At 35.0% G+C, this 24591-nt stretch overlaps 3 protein-coding genes across 3 annotated transcripts; 1 reads left to right on the top strand and 2 right to left on the bottom strand.

Annotated features, from left to right (window-relative positions):
• Positions 1–210: 210 nt before the first annotated feature.
• LOC105207925 lies at positions 211–15788 on the bottom strand. Its single transcript, XM_039453129.1, has 11 exons — positions 15070–15788; positions 13467–13564; positions 12902–13048; positions 12673–12792; positions 12072–12222; positions 11699–11828; positions 11229–11382; positions 10553–10741; positions 10371–10490; positions 6163–10199; positions 211–4839 (listed from the first exon to the last, which is right to left on the bottom strand). Exons 1-11 carry the CDS (start codon positions 15482–15484, stop codon positions 4830–4832), a joined length of 5571 nt encoding a protein of 1856 aa, XP_039309063.1. The 5' UTR covers positions 15485–15788; the 3' UTR covers positions 211–4829.
• A 131-nt stretch (positions 15789–15919) lies between these two features.
• Positions 15920–18522, top strand: LOC105197587 (tRNA selenocysteine 1-associated protein 1). The gene is made up of 7 exons (XM_011164045.3): positions 15920–16090; positions 16196–16279; positions 16389–16477; positions 16580–16777; positions 17468–17790; positions 18043–18242; positions 18356–18522. The coding sequence occupies exons 3-7, from the start codon at positions 16436–16438 to the stop codon at positions 18478–18480; spliced, it is 888 nt and encodes a 295-aa protein (XP_011162347.1). The 5' UTR covers positions 15920–16090; positions 16196–16279; positions 16389–16435; the 3' UTR covers positions 18481–18522.
• Positions 18523–19867: 1345 nt separating this feature from the next.
• LOC105197588 (transcription factor TFIIIB component B'' homolog) lies at positions 19868–24508 on the bottom strand. Its single transcript, XM_011164046.3, has 7 exons — positions 24004–24508; positions 23271–23887; positions 22663–23110; positions 22135–22568; positions 21874–21975; positions 21599–21699; positions 19868–21122 (listed from the first exon to the last, which is right to left on the bottom strand). Exons 2-7 carry the CDS (start codon positions 23848–23850, stop codon positions 20487–20489), a joined length of 2301 nt encoding a protein of 766 aa, XP_011162348.1. The 5' UTR covers positions 23851–23887; positions 24004–24508; the 3' UTR covers positions 19868–20486.
• Positions 24509–24591: the final 83 nt, after the last annotated feature.

Here is a 24591-nt window from a genome sequence, read left to right on the forward strand (position 1 = left end):
TTAATTAAAATCTATATACATATGTATATACTCGTATATTAATTTGCATTTAGCACTTGCATAATACCGTTTAATTACAAATTGCGATTCGTCCAGTATAAGAATATCTCGAACTTCAGAAAGTCATATCCTGTTGTTAAACAAAGGATGTAAGGATTTAAAGATAATAACAGATGACGCTAGGCAAGAAAAAAGATATTGGGCCTGTGATTATAATTAAATCATCTTTATTCTCTCGTACGTCAATTCAGTAAAATTTCTCAAACTCAATCTGTGTCTCTCATATACATATATAGAATTCTCTTTCATATACTACATCTATTCTCAGGACATTCGTAGAACGATGCCGCGTTCGGCAATAGTTATTTACATATTAAACACTATCACGCATTCATGCTTGCAACATTCATCCTCACACACACACGCACACACACACACACACACATGTATATACACACGTGTGTACACCGAGCGATCTAGGAGACGAATTTATTAGAGTTGTTCCCAGAGCACTCCTAAAAGAGGTTTCCTTACGTTTTCAACAACAACAAGAGACTCGCAAACAGTATCACCGGTCTAGAAAAGATATTCCAAATAGATATCTCGATTTTTAGAAAAACAGATATACACACAAATAAGCGGCTCGATCGTCGTAAGAAAAGGCTCTCGAATCACACTGTCGGTCGAAATCAATCTGTACCGTTTATCGTACCAATTTATAATTTTACTATCTCTAATAATAATATATCTCTAACAATACATTGTCCTTTTTACATATAATCATTTTTCAGTGACGAAGACATCAAAAATCGATGAGTTCACTTCGTCCAGATATTTCGCGTGCTGTGAGTGACGAGAGAATGAAGTGAGCTCATCTCTAAATTTTCAAAATTAATTCTTCAAATTTTTTTGCTCGCGGCAAAATAAAAATTGCTCCTCTGTCGAGCAATTAAATTTGTCGCAGAGCTGATGAGAAATTTGTTACAGACACGAGAGTATACAGGAAACCTAAATCTCGACCCTTTTCTTTCCGGTATAATCGTATTAAAATACACTTGAATATATAGAGAAATCGTTACAAAAATCTTGCAAGCTTTATAAATTTTCTTTTTCTAGTATTCAAACGTATTTATTTCGGGAACGATGGGGCAAAAGGGATCGTTCTCTGACTTTGTACGATTAATGCTTTGTACAATTTCGGTCTGAATTACAATATCCGTGATCATTTCTGAACCACGGCTTTGGAGCATGGCATAGTTTAGGATTAATATTCGCATTTCACTGGGAAATAAGTGCGCGTGCAACTGCAATTTCATAAAATTATCATATATATATGTATAGTTTTAGCACAGGGAATTGTACATGTCGCAAAACAAAACACGCTCTAATTGCACGCGCAACACATCTGATCTCTCGCGATAAAATTCTCTGTTTATCAAAATAACTTTGTCAGGTTTAATTTGCCAAATATTTTCGGCGACTCAAACTATTGCTTTAAAACGCTTGTTCAATGAAGATATCGTCGCGTAGTCTATGGACAAGTGCACGACTGTTTATTTTCTTTATATCTCCATTTATCGCCACTATCTGCGCTTGGTCAAATACGTAGAAAAGAATACCAAAAATTTAGCGATTACTTATTGTCAATAGAATACACGTAGAAACTTGCGCTTGTAGTTTACTGTTTGACAAATTGCAGGATGCAAAGTAAAAATGCCATAATTGCACGTGCAATTATTACTCAGCGCGAGACAGGTACAAGAATGCTTGTAGTTGTCATCGTCGCAGGGGCGACGATTTTATTCTACATAACATTAGCCACTAGCAGTGTGGCAAATATATATGTATTTATATCATATACATATGCATACATAAATATAACGTACGTATGTATATGTATATATATTTTTATACATACGTATTTTATATATATACATATATATATATATATATATATATATATATATATATATATGTATATATATATATATATTTACATTTGTAACGAGATTTGTAAGAGAGTAAATAACCACAAAAAACGAGAGATATAATTTAAGATACAATAATAGAATAGTTAGTAGTTCGTTTTTCCGAAAATTGCGAGCTACCTAAACGCGCCGAGAACTTTGACGATACTCTTCGACTTTAGACTCGAATCTGTTTTTAACGTACGTAACGACATTTAAAAAGAAAAAAAACCACATGTATATAATAGCGAAATAGTGTTATTCGAAAATTTGCGTCAATTTCCAATCTCTAAATGTTAATAAATAAAACACAATGAAATACAAAGTTAATCTTTTAACCTTAATCCTACATAAAAAGTACATATTATTTACATAAAAAAATATACAAACACACTCATACATACATACATATATATGTATGTACGTATGAATGTATATTGTAATAAGAATTTTAACTACACATTGCAGATGACCTTAAACTACTTTCATTTCTTTATGCAAATTATAAACGCGCAAAAAATTAATTGCTCTATATTATTTAAAAAATATAACTACAATATTATAAAAAAGATAAAAACTTTTTTCTTGCTTGTATTGTTGAAACTTCATTTTAAATTCTTTCACAAAAATACAGATTCGAGTCGTCTTCGAAATCTATCATTTGTGATGTAACGCGCGATCACCCATTAACCGCGAATATTTTTCGATCGCGTTTCTCTTGCAATCAACATACACATTACATACCACACACCTGCACACATAAATATACATAAATGTACAGAACATCTCAGAGAATATGGTAACCAGTAATAGAAACTTTATCTTCTTCATGAAGCTAAAATACATGTTGAATGTATCGCTAAACAAAAAATTAAACTTTCTACGTAAATTTTAATTTTTAATATTGAGCATCTTGATAATCAATCACTAAAGTAAAATATAAACAAAATTTCGAATTAATTAAAAAATAATATTAATTTTTATTTAGATTTTTCTAAAGCTTGATTCGCTGCATCTCTTAATTTTCAATATTAGATGCCGATATTAAGTTGTACTACATTATTTTAAGGAAAATATTATATGTATTTTTAAGCTATATAAAAAACCAGCTTCAAGTTTATTTGAATGTAATCTACTAATGATTTTCATATTTTCTGCGATATACTATATATGCAAGGCATTCAGGAAGTTTTTCAGTTTTAGTTAACAGTGATGTACATTTAAGTAATATTTCGTTAAAGTATTTCGTTTAAGGTATAATCGCCACGTTTTTTTTTTTTTTTTAGGTCAGTGTTCCTTAAACCGTGTTCCACGAAAATCTGGAAATATAACAGATAATTCTACATATTGATTAGTACGTTAATTGCGACAAATATTTATCCTTTGTTATATCTATTTCACTGTATAATTCAACACAAATAAGATTTAATCATAGAAAGAAAGTTACACTGAAAAATTATACTATCCCTTATGTTTTATATATAAGGCGTCCGTCTAGATGTCCCTTCATACACACGCGCACACAGAAATATCCTTTTACTTTTAATATAGATATTTAATGAAAATTAGAATTTTTCATTAAACTTTTTTAACAATTTTATTAACTATTTATTGTAGCATTGGCATTGAAAACAACTTTATCACTTTTTCTGTCTTCTAATTGAAAGGACATCGTCAATTGTAACGGAACACCCTATAATTGTAACTTTCGCCTATCGTTTCTGAAGGTAAATCTTCATAGAGGCTCGAGGCACAACAAAGAGAACGCTCTATCCTTTGGTGTCTCGTGATTTATAAGTTTAAGAAGCACTGGCGTTACATCGATCACTGCCAGCGTGTTACATCCTACGCGCGGCGAGAGACAGTGGTGCATGTTAAGTTTACAGTTTCCCAAGACAGATCGACTGTCTTCGGGACTAGAATCGATCGTTTACTGTACAATCTGTACATTATCCACTTCATTTTACTCTTCTTTCCAACAGAGTTGCGCCTCTCCGCCAAATAAAAAATAATCGACAAAAAAACTAGCTAGTACATAAGACACTTATTACAGTTAAAAATTAAGTTTTCAACGCTCGCTCGTCATATACATAAATCTTCACTACCACGGAGTCGTAAAAAAATCCGCGTCGTAATTTTGCATATTATTTCGACATGCAACAACTCCAAAGATCTGTGAAACATGGATTTGCCAAAATAGATTACAACTCAAGAAATATAGAAATATTACAATTCAGACGAGAGATAACAAAGATACATAAAGTGCTATATATGCAAGATATTATAATGCTATAGTACTATTCACAATAATAATCTGAATTCAAAGATGCATGATATCAAAATATCTATGTACACACAAAAATATATTATCAAATATTTAAAACAAAGATCATTGAAAAGAGGTGTCTATTATGATAATTAATCATTAAAAGTTTCCTAGTTCCTATTCGTCAATTTACAATGGCAAGTGTTTTTAAAAATAAACTCTATCTAGAAACTAAGAAGTCCTAGGCGCAAAAATGCGAAAGGATAAGAAACTCAACTAAAGAATCTATAATATCAATGATTCATGGAACCAAAAATCCAAAAAAGGATGTATAAGTATAAGTGTCCACGGAATCAACAGAGTCCTTGGAGCCAAGTATGCATCTGTTTTGCATCAACAATCCCCGAAAAGAATTAATGGACAGCATTTTAAACAGTATTCAAATCCGCCAGTTGGCATAGCGCCGATACTTTGGCTCGAGCTGCTTCATCACTTCTTTGAGTTCGTCGATTTCATCATCGTCGACGTCATTCTCGATTGCATTCGTCTTGTTCTTTTCGCTATCCTTCGCTTTCCCTTCTTTCTCTTTCGCTGCATTATTTTGGGCTGCAAAAAATGAAACAGTTTTTGTTTTTGTCTCATAAATTAATATTCGTGCTTTCGGCATGTGACAGATAAATAGTGCATTTTGCATTTTGAAAGAAAAGCTGTGTAGAAGCTTTCAAAAAATTAAGTGAAATTTTAGTACAGAAGAAATTAAACTTTTCAGCTTAATTGTTTATTGTAAAATTATAGTTACTGTCAAACTGTAACTATGACCAATTCACTTTAAATTGTAGTATAATGTATGTTCAGTATGTTGAAGTTTCCATGATAAAGATGTGCAACGCAGAGGAAATATCAAGAGGAAAACGTACACAATAAGAGGAAAATGTACATGTATACAAACGGAAGCAACAACAAGATATTTATATAAAATTAAACTTTTCTTCTAATGACTTGTTAATAAAGTGAAGATGTTAATGTATTCGTCACAAACAGACAAACAAAAACAGGATAGAATAATTTAACAAGACAACGAACGAAAAGATCGCCAACAAATCGTGAGGTAGAAATTGAAAGTTCTCTAGAAATCTTATGTAGGAACGCGTGAGTCTGAAGATTTTCGAATGCTCCAAATGATTCCACGAAAAAAACGAGACAATTGCATCCTTCACCATATTTAACCGGCTATTTCTTAACATTTCGCTTTTAAATCACGATAAGCAGAGCATTCGAAACATTTTAAAGTTCTTTTCTTCAAATGTTCCCAATAATAGCAACAATGAAAGCTGATACCGCAAGTTGCAAAAGCGAATAAGCGGAAAGCCAAGAAAAGTCGAAGCAGTGAAAGGAACATCCTTTCCATCAGTCGCGTTAAACCCTTAGAATGTATGGCTCTTCCATATAAATACATAGCACAAGTCATCCATTCACAAATGCAATTATTTCTGTTGGCATTGTCATTTCTTGTTTCTTAATAATTTTGAGCTAAAAGTCTAATATGACGAAATCATTTAGACGTCGGGAAAACTCAATTTTGAGTGAAATTTATCTGATTGAATTGTGTTGTAGAATTGTAGTAAACCGAAGAGAATTCATTGAAGAGAACTCCTCTTAGCTAAATAATTCCCTAAATTCCAAACGACTTTTGTCTGGCTGTTTCAACATGTGACAGAATATTGGTGAGAGCGACGTCTATAAGCATATTTTCCCCAGAGTGCGGAATATTTGCCACATTTTATTCTTCTTATCTGTCGAGATTACGTCGCTGAGATTGTAAGCCAGTCGAGTGAATGGCGTCCATAACGCATTCTAGGGTTCCTGTAGGAAGTTCCGAAGAAACCGGAGGAGAAGGCACCGCCCGGTACCCGCGCTCAATATACTCACCTGGTGCCATGCACGACTGCGGGAGAGTGCGCGACGTCTTCGTCGGCAACGGGCCGCGCTGTACTGATGACCGTGCACTTGATGTTGTTGAGGTACGAATGTGCGACGTCGTCGTTCACGCTGTCACTATCTACCAATTGCGCCTCCCTCGCAAGGAAATCCGATGCAAACTCTCCGTACTCATCGTTGTCATCGCCCACGCCGTTGTCGTCACGCGGGGGCCTCTTCGGGACCACGACGACCTCCAGCGTCCGCTCAGCGGCGGGCTCCCTGATGCAAATCGACGAGCATTCCGACTCGATTCCGGAATCCACACTCTCCTGGAGACTGCTGCGCGGCGGTGGCAACGGGTGCGCGTCCACCGTTCCAACGACAGCGTCGTCGATCGTTAAGGCGCTTTCCTCGATACCGGAATCCTGGCTGTTCCTGTGTATGCCCTCGGGATTCTCAATCAGCAGCGTGCTCGTCGACGTTGTCCTCGAAGCCGACAGCTCGAAGTACGACTCCGTCACTTTGGCGCCATCGTTTGGCGAATTTCGCGACGGAACACTCGGCGAGAGCTCGTCCTCCACGGATGTGCCATCCGTGGAGACGTCCGTCATGCAGAAGATGAGTTCCTCCGCGTCGGACTTGTCCAGATTCGTTGACATCTCGTACGGCGTGACGAGGATGGTCGGGTCGATTCGCCTACCATCGTCGACGGCGTCTTCCGGCTGCTCCTCGATCTTAGCTGAGTCTTTAAGGACAGTTCGATGTACGTTGACGTTATTTGGCATAAAAGACTGTCCCTCGTGATGCTTCCCGAATGCCTCCTGGCTCTCCGAACTCGTCGTCACCGATTCGCGTGATTCTATATTAATATTTACACTTGTACTTTTACGGTCAGCGGAATCGCGGCAAACATCATCGAGGATTTCTGCTGAGGCCCCCCTTTCCTCCTCCTCCCTCTTCGTAGACTCGCATTGACAATCTTGGTCGACAACGCAGCATGTGCTGCTGGTAACTTCCTCACTTAAGTGATTATCCGAGTCGACGTCCTTCAACGATCTTGCCGACGTTTCAACGTCGTCCACTAACATTGACGACACCCAGTCGTCGTTCAATGACGCTGACGACTTCCCGTAGTTATCTAGCGTATATTTAATCGTGCCGACATCGTCGTCCGTGTTCGCCGCTCTCGTGGTACTTACGTTATCTACGGTTTTCCTATCATGCCCTATGTTACAAATCGGAAAATTACTATCACTAGTCTGATTAATACTGTCCGTGGTTGTATCACATGTCCTCGCCGTTAAGGCATTCGCTCCCCCAGTAACATTATATTCTAAACACTCTGTATCATTAGTCTTTAAAACCTTAATTCCATCGCATTCTAAACTCTTCAGATTGTCGCATTTCAAGTGTTCAACATCGTTACGGTCCATATGTTCTGAATCCTGCGCATCGTCACTAATAAAATCATCGTTACACCCTGTACTGTCGGTCTTACTTAATTCTAAAGCAGAATATCCGGCTACGTCTGTTAACTCTACAGCTATACACACAGTGGATTTACTCGCCAGCGACGATGAAACCGTCACGTCCGGTTCAACATAGCCGCCATCTAATACTAAATTATTAACAAAATCATCCTTTGATTGCACACTTTCAGGTAACAGTCGATCACTAAAGTCAGATTCCGTCCATTGTAACTGATCCGCGCAACGCACCTCCTTAACATTCTCTTTGTTAATATGCATATTTTGCACGTCTATAGAATCTTTCTCGTTTTTTCTCGCGATTCCATTGTCCTGGTCTTCAAGGTTCTCGCTATTTCTCGCGGAAATCTTCTTCTGATTATTTAAATCATGCTCATTGTCACTTACGACCTCATCTCTTCTCTGATTTTCGACATTTTGGCCATCTTCAGTAACTTGAGTCTTCTCCTGATGTTCAAAGCTCTCATCAATGCTCCTGGCAACTTGTTCTATCTCTTGATCCGCCAAATCTCTTTCCACAATCTGATTCTTTACCTGATTAAACAAATTACTCTCATCATTCAAAGCTTGACTTTCTTCCTTAATCAAGTTCTCCTCGTCGTCTTTCATAACCCGATCAAACGACTTCTGCTCGTCGTTCCTTTCTATCTGATTATTTTCCTCAACAGATAAATTGTGCTCGTCATTCCCAATAATCTGAGTCTTCTCTTGGACGATTAAATTCTTCTCATCATCTTTAACAATTCGATTTTGCTCCTGACAACACGAACTCTCGCCGCTGTTCTGGCTAATCAAATTCTTGTCATCGTTTCTCGCAATCTGACTTTTCTCCTGACTGGATAAATCTTTTTCATCGATTTTCGCAACCTCAACTTTTGCCGATTGTTCTAAATCTTTCTCTTTTACATTCGTATTCTGACTCTTTGCCTGACCGAAGAGCTTAGTACTCTGCTCGACGAGACTTGCGTGAGGTTCGAGTTTGAAAGACGCGAATATATTGGTTAAACTCTGTAACTGCGATACATTTACTCTCACCGATCTGTTTCTCAACAAAGAACCAGGTTCCGAAGACCATGAATTATCGGTGCTCATCTTGGTTCGGTTGTCCTTCAAGTACTGTTGCAGCCTGTCGCCCAATGCCATCACACCACTCACGTTCTCTTGCAGAGAGCTTCTCGTGTTTGCGGCAGTGCTTGCAGAGTCCGAGAAAAACTGGCCAGGATGTTGGAACAAAGATAGGAGCTTTTCTAAGCTAGACTTGTGCCTCTGCACGGACGTGTTCGCCTGTTCCCGCGAATGTGACTCTATCGTGCGAGTCGAGGACGTTCCCGAGGTAGTGTTTACGGAAGACTCTAAAACGCAAGTGGACAATCCTTCCGAAGTCGACTGATTCACGTGCAATTCCGAAGTGTCATCCAAGGACGATTTTATCAAGGCTTTATCCTCAACTACGCTAATCCTCATCGAAGCTGTATCCTCATTAGGATATGCAGGTACCTGTAGTTCCTTTGTACTCGTATACACGATGCGATAATCCTCGGTAACCTTGTCAAGCGTTGCAACGCTCTCAAAATCTACCGTAACGTTGCTTTGATTCACCGATCCATCGCAATAATTCTCGCGACTCGTTGTGACATCCTTATTTCTTTCCGACTGCGACGTCACATTTATGTCCTTTTGAACTAATCGCTCTTCTTCGACCTCCGTTACTACATCGCATTTACTCGCAGTAACGCTATCATCAGTCCAAAATCGCGAATCAACTTGGTGTGCACGCTCCTCTTCCCTTTTCATGCCTTTGTCACAACGATCTTCGTTTTTGGCAATGTCTTCGTTTGAGGACATTTCTGTCGATATCGCAACTACATTAAGCGTATCTACGGACAAGGTAGTGCTACCGTTAGCGGCCTGCGTCGCATGCGTATCCATCTTGGTTGCGCTGTCGAAATCGTCGGAGTCGGCCGCGTCGATTCTGACGTTAAAACCGATTGTGACCGAGCTGCCGCTTGAGGAGGCGACGACCGATTTTGGCGACGAGTGGTCGGCGCTCGCCGACTCGACGACCGACACACGGAACCGCGACGGGCCGCCGCTCGTATTGGGGAAGAAAGACGGGGAAGAACCGAGGGACGGGGAGGAACCGAGAGACGGCGGAGTGACTGGTGAAGAGGATACCGAGGAGTCGGCGGAACGCAATGATGCTTCCGACACCCGACACACGACGAAGCGATTCCGGGACGGGCTGGGGATTGGACTGGCCACGGGAGAGGGGATGGGACTGGGAGCCGGGGAGCGCAGACGGCCTCCGCTGGTGCGCTTTGGCTCCAGCATGGTGCGTGTCGCCGACTCATCGGCGGCTAACATCGCCGATCGTGACGGACTTGGCAGTGTCTGACAGGTAAGCGAGATCTTACGGGAGCTCGCGTTCAGCAACCGGTTTGAATGCTGCGGGCTCTCAACATCCTCGGTGGACTCCTCTAGCAGACGGCGTTCCTCGTTCTGCTTGCAGCAACTGCGAATCTCCGCAGCTATATCTTTATACTGGTGCAAGGGACCGTCCTTTATGTTTGAAAAATAAAGATAAGTGTATTAAATATAAGAATTACAAAATGTAAGCATTATTAAACAAACTGCACGAATAACTTTTTGTTACTAACAAGTTCTTAATAGAAAAATACATAATTGTAAGACTTGTAAGCTTTGCCGTATGAGATTAATAACGACACTCACTATTCTTATCCGAGGATTGTCATCCAAATCAATCTGTGTAATGGTCTTGTTCTTCTTCATAACGTTCACAAGAGCATGCATTCCGCGCATCTGTATACTGTTATCCCTTAAATCTATCCTCTGTAAAAGAAAGAAGTGTATAGAGCATAAACAATTATTGAGAACATTAACAAAAACTTTACCTGCAAAACTTGATTCGTTTCCATTATCTCAGCGAGCGTGATTATTCCATCACATGTGAGTTCCGTAGATTGCATGCCTAATTGTAGGAGAACACGATTTTGCTTCAATGACTCATTAACGATGTTCAATGTCTCGTCCGTCAACATGTTCTGGCCAATATTTAAAGTCTCCAACGTTTTCGATAATGCCTAAACATAATTATTATGTAATAAAATAACACACATTACGCTACAGTTTACTTTTTGTTACTTTGTCTTTTGCTTTAAAATAATTTCGGATTTCTGCTTTTATATACAATTTTCATGAATTTTATGAATGTAAACTGCTAATTGTATCTTATTTCCAAATACACATTTCAAAATACGCATATCAATAACACATTATTAATAATAGCATAAATAAACATACTTAAGAGTAATAAATATTAAATAAATGATATAATTAAATAATAAATATTAAAAATAAAAATCACTAAAAAATTGATATAATAAAATAACAGTTCTAATAATTAAAGTAATAATTTCGGTAAATAAAATTCTTTTATAAGAACATTATTGATTGCAGTATGCGAATTAACAATTTACATGTATATAATATATCACAAGTTATCATAAAATGTATATCAGCAATAATACAATTAAAAGCAATGCATCAAAAGATGGTCGTAGTACATACTATAATTCTTGAGATATAAGGTGATGATTTCTTGGTCAGACGATTATTCCATAATATTAAGATGCTCAATCCCTTGCCAGTTTTATCCTCGTTCACTTGATTGATCAGGCCCTCTAATATATCTCGTACCCCATCGTCCTGGACGTTATTATTACTAAGGAAAAACATTTCCAAAAAAAAAAAGAAAAAACAATCTGTACTAACATCGTTACTCGTTTAAGCATAATGCATGCCTCTCACAAAGGTGAAGCAAATCTACAACCTACACATAAAAATATTGTTCTTATAATGTTCTTCGATTATGTATATAATTTCTACCAATTTGCACAAAGGATTTAATATAAAAACATTCATAAAAATCTAATTTAAGATTTAAAAACAAAATCACTAATATACTTTATACACGCATTCATTATTCCGGAAAAGCTTTTGAAAAAAAAGATTGCTCTTAATTATCAAATAATACATACCTAATATCGAGCAATTGCAACTGATTGTTCATTCTTAAGAGAGATCCAAGCTGTACAGCGTCGTATAAGTCAAGCCCGTTATCGGCTAAATATAGTTCCCGTATACCGGTATTTATTTTTAGAGCTGTAACTGTTAGAAAAACAAAGAGTCATAATCCATATGAATCATCTATAAAAGAACTTCAAAATTTTACTTTAATAACTGCAATAACACATTTTCAATATTTTAATACACCAACAGTGATTTTCTCTTGTGAATTATAACGGTAAATGTTACTCTATTAATAAATTGAAAACAACACTATTACACATTGTAGATGCAATATAATACACAATATTCTAACGCATAAAAAAATTGTTACACAATAAATACCAAGCATAATAACTGCTCTGCCCGACAGTCCACAATTCTCCAGTTTAAGGACTTGGAGATGACAAACTATCCGCAGTGCACGGGTCAGAATGTTCATATTTTGTTCGTCAAACTTTATGTCTCCTGCTTCAAACTGTTCTATACTCTCAGTCTAAATCAATAAGGATAACTGTATTAATTACATTTCTAGCACTTTCACTTTACATAGGTATATCATAATGGCAAAATTATATCGCTTATTTGCTACAACAATAACAAATTCAAAAATTATTATTTTTACATTGTTTATAAAGAAAAGAGAATTCTGATGAGAATTCACGTTTATTAGAGAGCTAATGATAATTTTATTCCTCCTTTTTTTAGAATCAGTAAATAAAATTATTATATCAAAATCGCATTAAAAATAATAGAAAATTTTAATGATTCAAAACATACAAAAACTTTGTTTCCAAAGTGTTATTGTTATGGTAAATAAGCGATTCTGTGATACAATCAAATAGTAATTAATGGATATAAGCAAAAATAAAAATAATTTGGAAAATAATTTTGACATACGACTAGTGTAATAATATGAAAATTTTTTAATTGATTACACAAGTACCTTCTTAATCATATGTGAGCATGCTTGCCAGCCGCGCGCTCCAATTTCTGGATTAGATGAAATATTTAAATGTGTTGCAGATTCATAATATTCCAACATATCAAATAATATCACGGAACTCTGTAACAATAATTGTAACAATAATAATAATAATCATTAATGTAGATCATATAGTAAAAATTAATGCTCAATAAAATAATACACATATATATTTTTTCGGACAAAATACCTCGTCATTCAGAGATGTTCCTTCTAAATCAATTTTATTAAACTGTACTCTCTTCAGTATCTCCTCTAGTGGTTCGATATGATCCTGATTCAAAACCTCCCCTTTCAAATTCAGCTCTTCACAGCGATCTTGAGTTATATCCAAATTCTATGTAACAAGAATGAGAACACGTGTGAAAGTGAACTTCAAAACTGTTTTTCCTATAAAGTTTATTAAATATCGTAACTTGTATGATAAAACTTTTCCTTATTCTTCAAAGCAGCAAGTTAGTGCATTACTATGATTTAATTTATTTAATAAAAAAAAGAGACGCTAGAATGCTAGAATAAATAGATGCTAAAATATTTATAAAATACAGTGCTAAAGGAATAAAAAAAAACTGCTCTTTCAGTTAATTCAATGTTTTCGTCACATAAACAAGCTCATATATATGAACTAATTTTTAAAATTGTTATTTTACTAAAACATATTTGAATTTAATATTACTTTCAATATATACCATAAAAGATGGCTATATATAATATACTAATTGATTGGAGTATTATAAAGAAGCAAATGGATTTACCTCGAGTTGAACTAAAACATTTTGCAAGGGTTCAGTAGCGTGACGTGCACAAGACTCCTTGTATGCAAAGATTAAGTCCTCGCGATTCACATTTTCAGCTGGGAACAATTATTAATCATTTTATTTTACAAACAACATAGATTAGTACAAATTTAAAAAAATCACATCTTTATTTAAAATAAATTATCATCACGTATATTATATTTATTTTAAAGATAATAGAAGATAGAAGACTTTTTAAAAGAAATAAAAAAAATTTTAAAAGACAAAACGGAATTTCTACATATTTAATGTCTTCATTATGCAATTTCTTCTGACGTGATAAAGTATTTATATATATATATATATATATATATATATATATATAAAATTAATGTATATAATATGTATATCGTAAGACATATAATAAATAAAATAGATAGAATATGAGTGTGAAGTTAAAAAAAAAGTCTGTAATGTTATGGTGTATAATTGTCTATTTATTTTTATTTTACAAAAATCATCATTTTACACAATAATTACAGTAAAAAAAATATATATTATTACAGTTCTGTCGTATATTGTATCAGATTTTAACATTGCTATCTCTCTCTCATCAAACTTATAATTAGTACATGGTTCACATTGTGAAATCCTTCGCTTGGGACGATCTATAAAAAACTTGATAGCTTAGTAACAAAATACAACTGTGTTAAAGATAAAGAAGTTATGTGAACAACTTAACAACTGTAGAATATTACCTATAAAAATGTTTCCATGAGCAAACAATTATTAATTTAGCTCTAAATAACATTTCATGTACAGTATTTTTGTTAAATTAAAAAAAAAATGATTAACTATTAAATTAGAAAAACAAGATTTAATAAAAATTAATAAAAAAATCACATATTTATCACAGTTCTTTACATGTTTATATATTACATCATACATTTTATATAGGCATATTTCAATGTAACTGATGAAGTTTCTTGCTGTATCTCGAAATAACAAATTACAGCCTTGGTCTCAAATCCATTAACTTATCTATTAAATTGTATAATGCTACAGCGAGTAGCTATAAACTCGATGCAATTTACAACAATATTCAATATTAGTTTCATTAATTTAAATCTTGAGAACAAGCAGAACAATCCTGTAACATCGTAACATCAAATTAATCATCACATTCTACATCTCTGCACTAATCATATAAATACCATAATGAAACTCTGTTGTCTCTAAGAGCGACACCACCGACAAAATTTATATCATGCCTGAGCATAAGCACTAAGCATTCTTCAAATCCTACGACAAAACATCCGCGAATTGATCGCGTCAACTTTTGCCACTAAATCCTGCTTAATTATGTCATCTTTCCCCGCCTGTACGCGTGTATGTGTACGTGTATGCGTGTGCGTATATGTCACATGGATGTCAATGATAAATTGCTAATCAGATCTACTTAATCTAGACCGTCGGAGCAACGGTAAGGTCGTTAAACTTAAGTTAACACACACAATGCGCTTCGAAGTGATGCTCCGATGCTCGACCCGAGCATAAAAACCAGAAATATGAAAGAGCAAGGGCACGAACGTCGTGGAAGGACGGGTAGCAGAGTACTCACCGTGTCGCCAGGGATTGTCGGGTTCGAGGTAGCCGGTAACCAGGTGACTGTCGCTCAAGGGAAAGGTGACTCGTCGGGGCGGACATTTCTTGGTCCAGGCCAGGGCGCTCCGCAGCTGACGACCGTCGATCCACACGTAAGGTGACGGCGGGGGGCCGCCAGTGCCGAAACGCGGCCGCCTGCCGGTGTACGTCGTCGTCGTCGTCGTCGTCGTCGTCGGTGCCGTCGACGGCGGCGGTAGCGGTAGCGGCGGTGGCGTCGACGACGTTTGCGGCGACGTCCGCGGTGGTGACGGCGGAGGCTGCTCCGTCGTCGTCGTCGTCGCATCGCTCTCACGTTTGCGCTTGCCCTCGTCGCCCAAGGTCGTGAGCGTATCCCCGCGGATCTGCGCACCCGAGTCCGCTCCCTCGCTCATGCTTCCGGAGCCTCTGACATATTTCGTCGAAACACGTCGAAAACGCGAGCCCGCGATCACCAGCGCGGCCAAGCACGCGCGCACTCACGCGCGCACACGACCGAATCGCGTAATCGCACGCGTACGCACGCATGCACGCACGCACGCGACACGCGTACACACACGCACACACACACACACACGCACGCCCGCCCGCGCGTTTGTCCGCGACACAGCTACACTGCCCGCTGGCCGGGCTGCACGACGTTCGTCAGGCACGTCAACGTGCGTCAACGCGCCTATCGGAGACACATAATCGCTGCGCGCACTGCACCCGCCATCTTTGTTGCCATTAAAGTGAAGTTGCGCACACGCCGCGGACGCCGCTGGCCACGGCGCGAGAAAGTGAGATAGTGGGGCGGCTATCCCGGGAAAGCGCGTCCGCTGATGGACCTTCGGCGAGCCAATGATGATTCAGGACTGCAAACTGGAAGTTGGATTGTAACCAATCGGAACAACAATAAAAATTATCGAATTCTAAAACTCCAAATTGCACTCTTCTTGGTTCGCCAATTATAATGCGCGCTCCGATACACTCGATACACTCCGATACTGGTTTTAAAAGAGGTTAGTGTTCGGCATCTGTCATTTTTCTTACGGTCGGCCGTCGGCATTGTTTTTCGCGTACGACTGACGTATTTACATGTATTCTGATTTAATTTTCCCTTGCAGAGTCGAGTTTTCGTTTGATTCTAAACAGAATATCGTAATTGAACATCGTGATTTGTGAATACACAGTGCGTGTTGTCACATTACGTATGTATATCCGACGCTTTGAAAGCAATTTAAAATCTTTTACGCACTCAAGAAAATAACACGCAAAATTCTTATATATTTTTCATCTTATTCTGCAATATTTAATCAGCTCAGAAAAGATAATTATCAAAAGGAAATAGATTAACAGCGAGCAAAATGTCAGGGCCAATGGTACTGTGTCAACTATGGATGGGTGGTGTAAGTAAATTGTTCAAATGCTTTACAGAATAAATTATTCCTCCGTATACACAACTATTCCGACATAAATGCGATCCATTACTGAAAATTATTTTATTTCAGCTGGAACCGTACATGACTGAGAGCTTTATCATGAATGCATTTCACAAGATGGGTGAACAGCCACAGACGGTAAAAGTTATGCGAAATCGGTATACCGGTGAGCCCGCAGGATATTGTTTTGTACATTTTCCAACTGACGAAATGGCTCTTGATGCCATGCACAAGTTAAATGGCAAAGTCATACCTGGTTCAAATCCTGTAAGTATAGTATTGTAGTTTAATAACTTCTTCAGTCTTCAGCTTTTATCAGAGCATAGTGACCGCAATGTATTTCTATGGTGTACACTTTTTACAATTTATACAGATATATGGGACCTACAATTTAAATGCTGGTTCCAAACGACTTAATTTAAAGAGGTTTTCATGGCAAGATATTCTTGGTGATTTGCTATTGTCTACCAAGAGGTAGTGATTAAATAAATAGATCTGTTTGGAACCAGCATTTGTAATATTATTTTATTACTATAGTATGTATTATTAATTTAATAATCAATCAATGATACTTGCAAGTTATCTTCTTAAAAAACAGTCATCCTATATATATATGTATACATATATTTTTTTTCTTAACTTTATCACAATTATAATTTTATAGAAAAAAAAAACTTATAAATCCCTTATATCTATCTAACTTCTATTATAGAGAAGCAAGCTTCTAAAATTTACTCATTGTTACTTTTTTATCCTTCAAGGGATAACATAGTACAGTACTTTATCATTTAGTTATCATGAGATTAATTCATATTTAGGAACTTTATTTCTGTAAACGGAATAGTTCCAAAATTTCTAGCATCATGTATGGGAGATGATGGTTATAGAAATGGAATTTAAATTTTGATGAGCACATAGCTTTAACACACAATTAATTAATAAACATACATTTTGCAGCCCGTGCGATTTCGATTAAATCATGCCAGTACTACAGGAAAACCAACCACTGAGCGAGAATTCAGTATTTGGGTAGGCGATCTATCAACCGATGTAGATGATTACTCATTATACAGGGCGTTTGCTGCGAAGTATAACTCAATTAGGACTGCTAAGGTTATATTAGATAGCTCTGGATTCAGCAAAGGCTACGGTTTTGTTAGATTTGCAAACGAGGAGGAACAAAAGAACAGTCTAATCACTATGAATGGTTATAGAGGTCTCGGAACAAAATCCCTGAAAATCTGCAACGCAGTGCCTAGACCTTGGAATAAAATATCTGGGTATATTTTAATTGTACATTAAATGGTGCATTAATACGTTCATAAGAATAATTTCTTTTCTCTGACCATTATCTGAACTAATAATATTCATCTTTGATATTACACTGCAAAAAGAGATGAAACTGCAGTATATTTAATTATAATAATTATGTACACTTGATAATTTTCTTATATTTAACATTTTCATTGGTCGATTTTTATTTTGTTATAATTATAATAATTTTAATTAATGTTAACAATTAATGATTTTAGTTCAACACCACCACAATCAACTTCGGAATATCCTGCATCAAATATGAATTCAGAGGCGTATAATTACTATGATACATCGTCATACTGGAATAGTTACAGTGCTTGGCAACAAGGTTACTACGAAAGCGAGCCGACGTCAGATGCTTACAACAGCTATGTATCCGATCAAAAACCCGAGGAAGATGAATTAGAATTGATTGGTACATATGTTGTTTATTCTTATAACATTAGTAAACAAATATGTATCTTATTTTGTTGAATTTTACTTAAATATTCTAATCTGTTACTTTATATGTATTTCTTTTCTTTACAGAGCATTCAATTCCCATTGACATCGATAAAGTGAACAGAGAAATAATCGAACAAGATTACAATTTATGGGATGCTTTGGAAAGTTCAAAATGGATTCCTTGTGACACAATAGAATTATGCTATTAATAATTAAGAATAAAAAAATAAAAGAGATGCAGCAATCACAAAGATACATTACCATTATTACCATTATCACACATATGCAATAAAAATATAAATTAATTTCACAATATCTTTTAAATATATAATCACAGCATATATTTATTTAAGCATTGAAAATAAATCAATATTTCTATATATAGCACGTATAATTTTTTATTGCAAAATAAATTAATGTACAATTACTCAATGTTTTACATATGACAGCTGAGTTTATATATTCTACGATAATTTCAATATTATTCAAGTTAATTTATTACAAGTCGGTAATACAATTTTTAAAAATATTCATGGCAGTACTTTTAATATTGACAAGTATCGTAACGCTATTGCTTTACCATTAGCATACGTGGATATATTTATATACATTCCAATATCATTTTTCTTACTTGATTCAAATTGCTTTTGTTAAAATTAATTTATTCAATAGCGAGATTAACACTAGAACTATGATAAAATTTTTCACGAAAAACACGCGATTGGATAAATCATATTAATTAATTAGTTCCTTTTTTTCAACTTTTATATAAGTAAACTTCATGCACAATCACAAAATTACAAGATTCTACAAGCAATAGATTCATTATAAAGTTAATACGAAAAACTGAAACGGTCGTTTTGACTGTGGCCGTCGTTCTAGTGTTAATAACGATACTGATACTGTCGTTAAGAATTTCAGAATTTTGCTGAATAGACTATTATGATTTGTTTGTCTGAAAATAAACAATGTATTACATCTACTTATTAATATTTTTGTAATCAGAAACATCAGTTATGTACAAAAAATAGAATAATAGACATATTTTTCTTTTTCACAAAATAATTTTATGTATAAATTGAATGGTAAAATGAACAGGCATACGCATACAAAATTCGACTATCCGAAGATTAGTATCTATCTTCTAGCAAAAAAAAATAAAAAAAAAGGTAGATTAGACAATTTTCGTTTTGCACATACACATTTTTCATTCTTATTCGGTCATTATGCAGCCCTCAGACATGTAGGCAATGTGATTAATGGATTGAAAGACTAAAAATATTTTTACAAAAAGATAGAGCACTCTGCTTTCCACAATCTCAACTTAATTATTACTTAGTAAAAGTTATTATACACTTACAAAGTTTTTATTTATTTGATTTAAAAATACACAGTAATTTTCTGCTTTAAGAACGCAAAAATTATATAAGAAAATAATTTGTGGAAAGTATATAAAATCACACAAACAATACAAGCACGAAGACCTAGCTGTGACCATAGAAGGCATTCTGGTTCAATTTGTATTGATACAGCAACGATTAAAATATCTCTCTCTCTCTACTACTTTAAAATAATTTGTGTTTTTAAAGCAGAGAATTTGCGTAATTACAGAATATTTATTTACACACGTTTCAAATTCGTATACTTTTTGCATGCGCATGTATCCACATTACATTTTGGTAACAATAAAAGGTAACGTTGAAATAAAAAGGGAAGTAAAAAAGCTAAGCAGCATTTCAGTTATAAGTTGACATTGTGTAACACTGTGTCACAGTGTTTGACTAAGTTTCGTTGTGGAAAAATGTCACAAGACTATCAGGAAAATAAAATTAAATGATTTATCAAAATAATCATTTAACATTGGAAAATATATATAACCGGAAAATTTAATTCTTTTCTATTAATCATTTTGACCGAACAAATTAGGAAATATTCATATTGATTATGTATTAATTCCATTATGTATAATTCCTAATTACTCGAATTGCACGTAACATATATAATAATTTTATTTTTCATTTCACACACACATACACACAAGCAAAATGTAAAAATGAAAATTTATTTTATACATAGTTTACATAAATATACAACAAACTTTAATTCTATAGGATATGATCTATCTTAATAGTCTATCTTTAAAGTCTTCATAGTTTATTTTTATAGTTTCTTATAAAATTAGATTATAATAAAATGCATTGTATGAAATGAAAAATCATTTTTCAGTATCCTCTACAATGTTAATCGATTCGGCATTTTCCGGTTTAGTGGTTAAAGGTTCCGATGATTGATTTTTAACCGTCGTGCTAGATGTAACTATTGTGCTAGAGTCGATATTTGAGGTAACCATATAAACTTGTAAAATAGTATTTCCAGGATTTTCTGAAGATTCCTTCGAGACGATAACTAAGGCTCCAGGCTCCATTTGATTAACATTCGGTATCATTGATATAATATTGTCGGAACAAGACGTTTCCACGTTTTCACTATCCATAACTGGTGCATTTACATACTCTGTAACTTCCACAGCTACATGTGATGGTATTGCAGTCTCGTCATCTACCGATTCATTCTTGATATTACTGTTAAGTGTACTAAGGTCAAGTGTTTGTAACTTCCTTATCTTCTTCGATAGTCTGCCAGATCTAGTCGGTCTAAGTTGATAAATCTCCTCAGAGCTGTCTGAATCAGCATCCGTACAAGAGCTATAATTTTCGAATATTTCTAATTTATCGTTTACACGCTTCTTCGACCCTCGCGCTTTATTCTTCTTCCCCGTTTGTTGCTGAATGGTATTTGTGTCGCCATTTATTTCTATAGCGATTTCATTATTTGCAGAGTTGGGTAATAACTAGTTAAAAAATTAAAAATAAAATTAAAAAATTAAAAAATTAATAACTTTTAACTTAACTTAGTTAACTTTTAATAATTTAATTTTTAACTTTAACTACTTATTTTTTCAACACATAAACTTTAATTTATTAATTTTTTTTCAAGTTAAAATTTATTTATGTAAAAAAAATACATTCTCACATAAAAAACAATTGTTTTGTTATTTCACAAAACTTAATTTCAAAAACTTAATAAAATATTAATGTGTTTGATGAGCCATACTATAATTGTTTTAAGTAATCTAACTTTAAAAACTTACAAATTCTTAATTTAATGTGAATGTTTTTCCAAATTAACTTTTAATTTAACATAAGTTAATTTAATCTTAACAGTGTTTTTAACTAGTTTTTTGTTATGTGACTTTTAAAATAACCAAATTAATTTTAAAATCTGTTAACTTTAAATAAATTTAGTTAAAAAAATATATTATCTTACCAAACCCTGATTATTTGTCGATGATATCACAGTATTTTCAGCTTCTTGTCCTTTGCGTGTAGACAATGCCTCACACTCCCCAATACTATCCGCGACCAATCCTATGATTACATATATATATTGGATTAATTTCTCATATGAATGTATAGTAATTCATACAAAATATAATTCCTTAAATAAATCCATTCAATAAAAAAATTTGTTATTTTGTTACTATTGATCATATTATTTCATAAGATCAAAGATATAACTTACTTATTATTACAAGTACTTACGATTCTTGCGTTTTCGTTCACATTTACTCAAGGATTGTCCACTCCTTTTCTCTGGTACTCTCTTACATGTATCTTCAACATTTTCTAGTTTTTGTAACATGGCTAAGGACAGAACAGACATAGTTTATAATTTACTTATTTAGAATCACAATATAAATCAAAATCCAAAAAAAATTAATGCACCAAAGATGTTTAAGGTTTACTTAATGTACAAAATTTCATTTTTTTAATTTTATTTTAAATATCCATAAAAGAACATACTTAGTTGCTCTTGTAGCATATCGGTATCAAATTCTTGATGATATTTCAGAGCTTTTTCAACCAAATGTCGATTAACTCTCTCCTCCTTCTTGTATTTCTGCTTAATTTCTTGTCTACTCCTATTTGGGAAGAGAGTCTGCATCAATAAAAAATCCGTACCTACTACATTTAAAACTCTGTAAAATTTAAATGTTTCCCATTTGGGCCAGTCCTTGCTCCTCTTATGTCTTTTATAGAAACCACCACTATGGGAATTATCGTCTTCGATAATAGTTTCGCTCGGCAATACTTCTTCACTCCTTTTTGCACCCGTTTGTTCTATGACGAGACTTTGTTCATCTATTATCAACTGACCATCGGGACCCACTTTCACTTGTGGCGTAGGCATTGCTGATGGATCATCCTCGTCTTCCTCTTCCGGTATTTCCATTGGTCTGGAGAAAAATCCGAGATAATATTTAATAAAAATTCAACATAGATAATATTTTACATAAAATATTTCACTATTATATAATTCAATATACTTACTGCGGTATAGTCACAGACTTGCGTTCAATTGGCAATTTTTTCATAGGATTTGTCATGGGATTATAGTAAATTAAATCATACATTTTCAACTGACTTCTATCGGGCGTTCTATTTTCGTGCTTTATCAAAAATTCTCTTCTGGCTTCAGCCAACTTTCTCGCCGACTCCGAGACCAGCATACGTCTTTTCTGAGTCGGTTTAATTTTTGGAGGATTGTTTTGATTGTCATTGGTAGTGCTCTCTTTGTTGCTTTGTACAGAGCAGATGGAGTCGTTTCGTACGCGACTCAGCACGACAGACGCAACTCTCTTGCTGTGCTCATCCTCGGATTCACTTGCACTTGCTCCACTTCCCTGTATACTGTTCTTTCTTATTCTACCACCACTGTCCAACCTTGGTATAGGTCTCATAAAACATGATCGGCCCTGTATTACCTTTGTAGGAGAGGCTGAAAAATATGGATATTAAAATAATTTAAATACATAATTTTAATACATAAAGTTTAAAAGATATTACAAATATATTGACATAAATCGCAATATAAAATATTTTTCTTCATATATTCTTCAGTCAAAATTTTTTATTCTTTTTACAACACACAAGCTTACCTATATCTATTACTGTAGGCACTTCTGGGGGTGGAATACTTTTCTGAACCAATTGATCAGTAACCTTGTCAGGCTCCACTCCAGTACAATGAGATTCTTGAGAATTTGGTTTTATTTGAGCATGTAATTCTTGAGAATCTGGTTTTAACGGAGAACATAATTCTTGGGAATCTAATTCTTCAATTGCAACTGATTCTTCTAAAATGGTTTTGTTTTGTTCCTTGTTAACAGTTTTCTCTTGAAACTTTGTAACAGCTTTGACAGCTTCTCGCTCTTGTGTATCACTATTAGATATATCTTTCTCTCTCTGTTTTTCTTCTTTTGATATATTAATGCTGGCTATATCCTCTTTTTGTTTTGACACTTCAGTTATAACAACAACTTTCTCTTTCTGTTCTTTTATTTTTGAAATATTCTTGGTAGCTTCTTGTTCCATATCATTAATATTAGATACATTTTCTTTCTTCTTTTCATTGTCAATCTCATCTTTAACATTATTAGCATCTACTGAATCCTGCGTAAGCTTTTTCCGAATTGGCACAGCGGCCAAAGCTTTAATACGTGCTCGACGAGCAAGCATGATTATAAATAAATATATGTATATATTGCAATAAAACCTAAAAAAAGATAAATATAATTGTAATTAGCAAGATATAAATACAATACTATATCCTCTCTAATATTGCTCGAGCTCATCCATCATGCATGCAATGTCTATTTCTTGTATGCTTACTTAGCGTCGTCAACCTGACCAATTGCGAGAGATGTCACGTGTTTGGAGGTTACGCTGCGTCACTCATCGATTACTTGATTTCTCCGATGAAAGAGCAGCTTCCTCGAGAGTTAACGAGACATTATCGTATGCTCGATGATCCCTCGCTGTGGCACACGGTCGTCTCTTTATCGCGGAACACGTGGAGGCGCACGCGATCGGATCCAGCACGGCGAGATGCGCGTCAACATCAAAGAATAAAGAGAAGCCACTCGCGATCCACCGATCATCTCAATCGTGCAACCGGCATCATGCTCAATCGCGTCCCAATCACACTCATCCTATCTCACCTTCTCAATTTATAAATATGCGCGTATAAAATACAACATATGTATGTCTTTCCCCGTCCTTCCAAAAAATTGTTATGGGCCGGTTTCATCATTTCAATTTTCTTAGCTTGATGGACCGATTAAATTTAAGAATAGCCAACTGCAAAACTTAAAATTGATCGTATTGTTTTGTTTTTTCTTTCCATTTTCTGCAAATTATAATTTTTTTTATATAAAATATAATTCTTTAAATTAATAATTAGATAATCTTTTTTTAAAA

The sequence above is a fragment of the Solenopsis invicta genome, chromosome 1 (assembly GCF_016802725.1).
Source record: "Solenopsis invicta isolate M01_SB chromosome 1, UNIL_Sinv_3.0, whole genome shotgun sequence".
Lineage (NCBI taxonomy): Eukaryota > Metazoa > Arthropoda > Insecta > Hymenoptera > Formicidae > Solenopsis > Solenopsis invicta.

Coding starts and splice junctions, on each gene's coding strand:
- LOC105207925 (XM_039453129.1), bottom strand. CDS start 15,484: ATGAGCGAGGGAGCGGACTCGGGTGCGCAGATCCGCGGGGATACGCTC. Junction 13,049..13,466: donor ATGTTTTAGTTCAACTCGAG/GTAAATCCATTT, acceptor CTTGTTACATAG/AATTTGGATATAACTCAAGA. Junction 10,491..10,552: donor AAACGAATCAAGTTTTGCAG/GTAAAGTTTTTG, acceptor TTTCTTTTACAG/AGGATAGATTTAAGGGATAA.
- LOC105197587 (XM_011164045.3), top strand. CDS start 16,436: ATGTCAGGGCCAATGGTACTGTGTCAACTATGGATGGGTGGT. Junction 16,478..16,579: donor GTCAACTATGGATGGGTGGT/GTAAGTAAATTG, acceptor ATTTTATTTCAG/CTGGAACCGTACATGACTGA. Junction 16,778..17,467: donor TCATACCTGGTTCAAATCCT/GTAAGTATAGTA, acceptor TACATTTTGCAG/CCCGTGCGATTTCGATTAAA.
- LOC105197588 (XM_011164046.3), bottom strand. CDS start 23,850: ATGCTTGCTCGTCGAGCACGTATTAAAGCTTTGGCCGCTGTGCCAATT. Junction 22,569..22,662: donor AAGTCTGTGACTATACCGCA/GTAAGTATATTG, acceptor ATTTTTCTCCAG/ACCAATGGAAATACCGGAAG. Junction 21,976..22,134: donor TATGCTACAAGAGCAACTAA/GTATGTTCTTTT, acceptor TTCTGTCCTTAG/CCATGTTACAAAAACTAGAA.